Below are 7,921 nucleotides of genomic sequence, written 5' to 3' on the forward strand. Positions count from 1 at the left end.
GGCTGGCAAGCCTCTCACCCGTTCCCTCCCTCCTTCACAGCAGGTCCCTTCCAGGCCATGCACGGCCCCTCCTAGCCGCACGACTGTTCAGCCTCGCGCGCAGCCCGCGAGGGGCACCCCGGGCCCCAACGCGTGGTGGGGCGCAGCCCACCCCATTGCTGGGGGCTCCCAGCAGGCAGGCGCGTGCAGCAGGTCAGGCCTCCTGCCCAGCTTGGGCCCTCGCACCGTCCCTGCTGCTGCTCTGGGCTTGGTTATGCCGCCAGTTTGGGGCAGACGGCAAGGTCCCTCCAAAATGAACACGTTCCCAGTGTTTTCTCAGCGTTTCTCCTACTTGCAACCTGCTGCGCTTCCTCTTTCCTTTTCCTTTTGAGGCCAACCCAGAGACAAGCTCTCCTGTCACAGAAAGAAGGACAGCAGATGGTCTTTGCCTTGTGCAAATCCTCCTCCCTAAACAACATCCAGGGTCCCAGAAACACCTCGAAGCAGAGAGGGGGAAGAGAAGAAGGGAGCCGCAGCCATCAGCACCCGCCCCTGCAGCTCCTTTACACCCGGGACCCGCTCCCGGCGGGTCCAGCCAGTGCCATGGAGGGAGAGGCCGATAATCAACGGAGCGTGTTGAATCTGGTGGCTGTGTTTGAAGAGCACTGGTAAGGAGGGAGCGTCCTGGGCGCTGCGGGTGTGTTAGGGCTCCACGTGGCATGGGTTTTGGAAGGAAGAAACCCGCTGTGGAGGTGGTTTGGAGGCCGTGGAGAAGATAACTAGGTGATCTGCCCTAGTGTCTTCCTCCTGCTGCGGGTCATGGACAGAAATCTGAAAACCTCAGTGGGATGTGACTTTGCTGGAGGTTTCTGTGCCTGGCTCAGGGTTAGGTTGTGGCATGCTTGTTCCCTCCGCACACAGCGCTTTTGCAGTCAGCCTGGCTGGTGAAGGCTTTTTCTCCTGCTGCTGGGGAAAAGGAGTTTGGTTTGCAAATACGTAGGCAGGGGTCTTCACTGGGAATTAACTGCTCGAGCATCTGGGAGGATCTGAGCCTCAGGCACCAGCCTTAGACTATCCAGTGTTTGCAATGATATGGCTCCTAGGAAAAGAGAAGAGAAAGAACCATGTTAAGGGGGAGAGCAAGTTCCTTTTGGGCTGCGTGGCAGCCCTGTAAAACAGCGCCTTCACTTGGAGCATGAGCTGGGACCCACAGACAGCGTGTGCCAGGGTCGGAGCAAGGGGATCTGCCTTGCCCCTGGTGTAGAAGTAATTCTGAGGTTCGGGGTGAGTCATCGTTGTGATCCGTGCCTCAGTTTTCCCCATCTGTTGAATCGGGATACTGAATCTTACCTTTCCTTGTATCAGTGAGGTGTTCTCAGTGAGCCTTAATGGGGCTGGGTGGTTGGGCAGATGAGTTTTGCAGCACTTCCTAAAGGTGGTCAGGCATGAGATTTCCTTCTGCTCCGGAAACTTTGCCTGCATCTCCGCTGCGTGCTTTGCCCCGGTCTTTGTGCTCTGGATGGCTCCGGAGCAGCGTGGTTGTCCCCATGGTCCCACAGGTGAAATTTGGCCTGTGATGTTGTTGTGTTGGAACCGTTCGTGGTGTTTGATCTGCCTCCATTTTGCTGCTGTGATGTGTTTGTTGTTTATCGAGAAGCGTGAGTTTGATTTAGAGGAAATAAAAGTAACTTACGACTTTCAGAGGAACCTGAGGAACCTGGGAACGAGTTTTCTGGAACAGAAAACAGTTTAGCCCAAGTCAGCACAAACAGAAAGAGAGAAGCTCCCTGTCAGATCTCGGCAGTGGGTTTAGGCTGGCACAGGTCTGGGAGGCACCAGAAGGGACGGATGAAGCCTCTCTGTCACGTGAAGTGTTATGCCTGCCCCCATGGACAGGAGGAGATGCGTGCATGGCTGTGGATGCACTCCCGAGCTCACAGATGTGTGCTTATCAGCGTGGGGATGGACCCGTTATCCTCTTCAGATGAGTGTCTGCCACTCAGGTCATCTCCTATCCTCAACTTTGCAGTTTTATGTCCAGTTTCGTCCCGGTTTTCCCCTCCTCCTCCTCATCCCACTCCTGTCTGCAGGCTACCGGTGGATGTCTTTCCAGTTTCTGCCCAGAGCAATTTACCACAGGGACCAGCTCCCGGATGACAAACTCACTTGCTGTCAACTTCACGGCCTGTGCCCTGTGTGGCTTCTCCCCCATGCCTGCTCTGGACCTGTTTTCCTTGTCTTTGCCAGAAAAGGGAAGAGAGAAAACCACCAAAAAACTACCCTTCTGCAAATCCACCTACACAAAGCCTCCTCTTGGCTGACACCTCTTGGCTATTTGGCTGTTAAAGCCTCGTGCCCAAGGCTGCTGGCTCCCCGCTTTGGCTCCGCGGTGGCAGTGGGCAGAAAGCCAGAGCTGTGCCAGCACCGCAAAGGGCAGGGCTACTCTTCGAGAACTAAATGGCTGTGGGTGGGATAAATGGCAGAGTCGTGCTTTTCTAGAGCAAGACAGGGACTGACCACATCAGCGGGAGGCACTGGGAGAGGAGAGGCTGGATCCTGGCCCCCTTGGAGGATGTGTGGGCTTTCAGACCCTGGTATCAGCAGGGTTGTAGTGGAGCAAAGCAGCATCAGCGCTGGGGTGCTGCTGTGTCTTATCGCCTTCGCTCGAGGACCGTGGCTTTAACCTGGGCCCGGGAGCTGGGTCGGCCGTGCTGTGCTGGGGGAATGGGTGAGCTGATCACGCCGATTCCTCCGTGGCAGGGCTGGCAAATTTGCCTGGTGGGACAAGCAGGCTCCACACGGCCAGATTACTCCTGCAACCAGCCAGCCCCAGCAGCTTCCAGCGTCCCCTGCCAGCCAAAGCCTCTCCCAGATGGCTGCCAGGCACCAAGCGGAGCAGGAGAATGAGGGGGAGGAAGAGGAGGAACAGCAGGGTCAGCGGGGGCTCAGCTTCAAATGCCTACGTTCTTTCCGACACAAGATCAGTGGGGACAACTGGAGGAGGCAGCAGGACCCAGGCCTCGAGCCTGGCAGCGAGGTAAGCTCTGGAGGCGGCTCAGAGGAGGGTGGCAGGTGCCCACGCTCAGGCAGGGAGTCGCGTCGGCTGGATCTGAGCTGAGGTCTCTACTGGACCTGAGCAAGTCCCCTGTCCTGCAAGGGCCGGTGCGTGGGGTTGCAGAGAAGTGGCAACTTCCCCGATGCTTCGGGCACCAATTCCCCATAGTCAGATAGATCTAAGCAGACCTTGTCTCTTCCAGCTCCGATATAACTATGCCCTGGGGGTCAGATGCACAGGTGGGCCCAGCCAGGTCCATCCCAGGGCATCCTCGTGTTGCCCTTTGCTGACTGCAGACGCGTTTCTGCAGGACTGCATTCGGAGGCCTTGGTGCAATTGCAGACCATGGGGTTAACCCGCCCCACCCTGCCCCACTTCTCGGGATCGCTAGCCCTGTATTGCTCAGGGAGAAACAGGCACAGAGAAAGGGTTGACCTCGGAGGACGTGAGCCAGACTTCCCGACAGCCCCAAAAATGCTTTGTTTTCACCCTCGTTTTTACCACGTGCTTTGTTGAGGTCCTTCTTTTGCCCTCACCCGGAGCGAGGTCCAGTTTGATGTGGGCTGTGAACACTGGGGAACAGAGCTGCATCCCCTCGGGCTGGTGGGGAAAGCTTGCGTTGCAGCACATGAGATTGAGCCCTTCTCCCCATGCAGGAACCAGAGGAAAAGAAAATCGCTCTGGAGCTACTGGAGACAGAGCAGGCTTACGTCAACCGACTCCATCTTCTCGACCAGGTGAGCTGGGGAGCAGAGGGGCCCACGCAAGTCTGGGAAGAGATAGCCCTGCTGCCACCTACCCCCACCAGCACAGCTCGGCCACCCCATGCTAACAAACCAGGCAGGACCACGACGCGGCTCTACACTCACCAATTTTCCTGTGCTCCTTGGCCTGGACTCGGACCCTGTGGCAGTGCCTGGGCTCAGTTCAGGGTATGCACAGGCCAGGGACTGTTTCCTGGAGGTTTTGGAGAGAATGAAGCTGTACAGATGAGAGCCATGCTGGGCTGCTGGTCTTCATGGCCAGAGAATGGGTCTGGCCTTTGCCTTTCCTACACCACTCACCTCCAAGGAGCACCTTTGTCCCAGCAAAGCCTTCCATCCCTCCTGCTTCTCCCCTGGGGCCTGGGATTTCCCTCCTGCTCAGAGTCAGGAATTTTCACTGGGCAATGTGCCAGTCTCAGGGAGGGAATGGGGTCCTCAAGCCCCTTCCTGACCCTTTTTATTCACCCCTTCTGTCTTCCAGATATTCTATACAGAGTTGATGAAAGAAGCCAAAAATGGGAAGACAGTCCCAGAGGAGGTGGTGAAAATGATCTTCTCTAACATCTCTTCCATCTACCAGTTCCACGCCAAGTTCTTCCTGCCAGAGCTGCAGAAGCGCATGGAGGATTGGTGAGCTGCAGGAGGGGAGGGCAGGACGCCTGGGTTGCTGTGCCAGAATGGGGGAGCGGTGATGAATTTGGTCTCCCAACAGGACCAGGGAGCTCAGCCTGTTTTGCTCCAAATGTCTTTGTGCTGGAAAGCACTTCCTTAAAACGGTCCAGCCCACATCAGGGTATTTCTAAAAAAGGGGGTGACATCTCAGGTGGTTTAGGTGTGTGTCCAGGCATGAATGGCCCAGGATGGCTGCAAGCTGGAGACATTCCCATTCTGGAGAGCGGGAAGTTGTATGGGGATGTAGCAGGTCGCAGTGGTAAAATTCGTGTCCTCCACCGTGCACAAGCCGCCCCTTCACTTTATCCCTCGCTGTCTGTCTGCCCCGCTGGACTGAGGAAGCTGCCCGTCTGCGGTTCCCTCCCACAGGAGCTGCAACCCGCGGATCGGGGATGTGATCCAGAAGCTTGCGCCGTTCCTCAAGATGTACGGCGAATATGTAAAGAACTTCGACAAGGCCGTGGAGCTCATCACCGTCTGGTCAGAGAAATCCCCGCCCTTCCAGGAGCTCATTGCTGACATCCAGGTAATGGGGCACAGCAGGGTGGGGGACCGCAGCAACGCTCCCCAAAATCTCCCCGCAAGCGGAGGGTGGGAGCTGCCTTGGTCACTGTTTCTCTCTCCGTGCACGGTGTCTCTCCCCAGAAGAGGAAGGTCTGCGCTAACCTAACGCTGCAGCACCACATGCTGGAACCTGTGCAGAGGATTCCGCGCTACGAACTCCTCCTGAAGGATTATGTCCGAAAACTGCCACCCGAGTCCCCAGACCGGGATGATGCAGAGAGTAAGGGCTCCGTCTGGCTCTCCCTGCGGTGGGGAGTGGCAGGGTGGGTTTGTAGGGGATAACAACCCCCAATGTTGTACACGGGCATCAGGATACCTGGATTCTCTCCAGCTGTGCCCTTGGATAAACCTCTCAGTCTGACCCTTTTCTAGCAGAGAGAGGGATTAATCTGCCCTTTCAGGGTCTATGGGGTCAGCGGGGAAGGTGGGTGGTGTTTCAGGATAAGGATGGTCCCTCCGGCGCATCCCCCAGGGAGACCTGCGGTGACCAGGGGAGCTATCAGACCCCTACAGATCACAGCAGCTCCCAGTCCTGCTGGGATGGAGTGATAAATGAGCCGGCTATCTGTGCCCCCAGGACCCGACCACGCCACACCGCACAGTCCAGCCGGACGCAGACGCTTGCACAGCGTTCAGGGCCATTCAGGTTGTGTCCAGCGGAGGGCAGCAGCCACCACACACGTGGCTCCCCATGAGGGAGAGACTCGGGGGTTTTCTCCCACAGCTCCCTAGCAAGCGTTTAACCCTCCTCTCTTTCTCTTCTCATTGCAGAGGCCCTGGAGATGATTTTTATGGTGGCCAAGCACTCAAACGCAGCTATCGCCGAGATGGTGAGTGCCTGTCCCAGCTGGCAGTGCTTTGTGGCTCACGGCATGGTGATTTGCCAGATTTCCTCATGGCCTCATTGCCATTTGACTCAGTGGAGCACAGCCCTGCCCTGAACGGGACAGGAGCACTGTGGGTTCCGCCGAGGAGGTGAGACTGTGGGTTCGGCAGAGGAGGTTAGACCCTGCTCTTAATGCCTGTTCCCGTCGCCCCGAGCCTGGGGAAGTCATGTTTACAACATCAGCCGTGATGTGACCGGCTGTTTCGAGGCTGGGAGCTACTCTCAAAGATCAGTCTGGGGTGAGAGAGCTGTGCCACCTCTCCCGGTACTCAGCAGCTGGCGTGGGAGGTGGGGGATGGAGGGGACCTAGGTGTGACAAAGTTGTGGCTGCTCAGCTCCCCACAGAAACAGGTCCCTCTGCCTCCCCCAGGAACGGCTGCAGAACCTCTGGGCAGTCTATCAGCGGCTGGGCCTCGAGGACGATATCGTGGATCCCTCCAACGAGCTGATCAAGGAGGGGCCAATCCAAAAAGTCTCCACCCGCAACAACAGCACATCGGAGAAGTACCTGTTCCTGGTGGGAGCTGGGATGCCCAGGGGAAGGGGCAGGGAGCAGATAGGATAGGAATGGGGAGAGGGGCAGCACAGCCTGGACGGGGTGTTGCTGGGTCATCTCTGCACAGAGGGGATGAATTCAGAGCTGGGGGGTTTGAGCCCCTCGGTGCAGGGCACCCTGTATAGGACGTGGTTGGGAACCTGCTCATCCCCTGGGCACGGCAGCCCTTGGGGGATGTCACACTCCAAGAGTGCTTTGCCTTTGTAGGGTGGGAGAGGGCTGGGGTAGAAGCAGTCCCTTTTTAGGCTGGATTCTTCCCAAGGACCAGCTCAGCCCCAGGGGAGTGAAGGACCCTAGATCTCGGGGAAGCCCCCAGCTCTGAGCAGGCAGGTGCTGGGCTCCAACCAATCCTCTCCTCTTCCTCCTCCCCCCTGCCCAGTTCAACAACATGCTGCTGTACTGCGTGCCCAAGGTCATCCAGGTGGGCGCTGAGTTCCAGGTCCACCTCCGCATCAATGTGGACGGCATGAAGGTCAGACAGGCACCTTGTCTTTGTGCTTCCCCCAGACCCTGGCTCCCCTAAAATGCACCCTGCTCTGGTGTGCAATGTGGCTGCTGCCCCACGCTTCCTCAGAAAGGAGGGAGGAGCTGGAGTCAGGGGTGACTTTGTGGATGAGGAGGAATGGTTGATAGGCTCTGATCCTGTGAGGTTGCAATGCAACCTCGTGCGTGTAGGATTTGAGGGGCCGAAGGGCTTGTGCCCTTCCCTGTCCCCCACATCACGGAGGAAGGTCCCTGTGCGCTGCATGTGGGTTCAGCTGCTCCACATCCTTTCTTCGGTCTCTCTCAGGTGCGGGAGCTGAACGACACACAGTTCCCTCACACCTTTCTGGTCTCGGGAAAGCAGCGGACGCTGGAGCTGCAAGCTAGGTAAGGGGAAGGGCGACAGTCCTGCAGACCCTCTCGAGGAGGAGGGACGCCAGCTCATTCATCTCCCATTTTGTACCAGGTCTGAGGAGGAGATGAACGCCTGGATCAAGGTACCACTGAGTGCTGGGAGGGGTGGCACATCTCAGTCACCCCAGCTTGGATGCCTGGGCCTCAAACCGGGCTGATCCCCTGCTGCCTGTGTCAGGGGCAGCCCCCCCCAACTGCCCCTCCAGCCCTGCCTTCCCCTCTAGGCCTTCCGAGATGCTATTGACAGGAAGGAGAAGAGGAGTGAGACCTTTAAGACAGCAGTGCATGGACTGGAGACAGGCACCCCTGCGTTGAAGGTAACCCCCCTGCCCTCCCCATGCCTTGCCTGCCTCCAGCACCCCCCTGCACGGAAGCTCAGGGAGAGCCCACCTTGCTGTGCCTCAGTTTCCCTAGCTAAACAGAGCTGGGGGGGAAGGCTGCAGACAGGGGGAAGGGCTGGGGAGGAGAAAGGTGAGAGCAGAGGGGCTGGGACCACCTGGACCACGGCTAGCCAGCCCCAGCGATGCCGTCTTCCACCCCCAGACAGA

General features: G+C 57.9%; 1 protein-coding gene across 1 annotated transcript in view; it reads left to right on the forward strand.

The window, feature by feature from the left end:
* Positions 1-582: 582 nt before the first annotated feature.
* FGD2 (FYVE, RhoGEF and PH domain containing 2) overlaps positions 583-7,921 on the forward strand; it is an 8,751-nt gene continuing 1,412 nt past the window's right edge. The window contains exons 1-13 of the mRNA XM_009334767.1: positions 583-647; positions 2,740-3,016; positions 3,441-3,515; positions 3,706-3,771; positions 4,280-4,428; positions 4,840-4,996; positions 5,116-5,254; positions 5,806-5,864; positions 6,291-6,437; positions 6,856-6,948; positions 7,267-7,346; positions 7,426-7,456; positions 7,598-7,690. Coding sequence (XP_009333042.1) covers positions 583-647; positions 2,740-3,016; positions 3,441-3,515; positions 3,706-3,771; positions 4,280-4,428; positions 4,840-4,996; positions 5,116-5,254; positions 5,806-5,864; positions 6,291-6,437; positions 6,856-6,948; positions 7,267-7,346; positions 7,426-7,456; positions 7,598-7,690 — 1,431 coding nt within the window. The remainder of the gene's footprint in view (positions 648-2,739; positions 3,017-3,440; positions 3,516-3,705; positions 3,772-4,279; positions 4,429-4,839; positions 4,997-5,115; positions 5,255-5,805; positions 5,865-6,290; positions 6,438-6,855; positions 6,949-7,266; positions 7,347-7,425; positions 7,457-7,597; positions 7,691-7,921) is intronic.

The sequence above is a fragment of the Pygoscelis adeliae genome, unplaced genomic scaffold (genome assembly GCF_000699105.1).
Source record: "Pygoscelis adeliae isolate BGI_AS28 unplaced genomic scaffold, ASM69910v1 Scaffold482, whole genome shotgun sequence".
In the NCBI taxonomy this organism is placed as follows: domain Eukaryota; kingdom Metazoa; phylum Chordata; class Aves; order Sphenisciformes; family Spheniscidae; genus Pygoscelis; species Pygoscelis adeliae.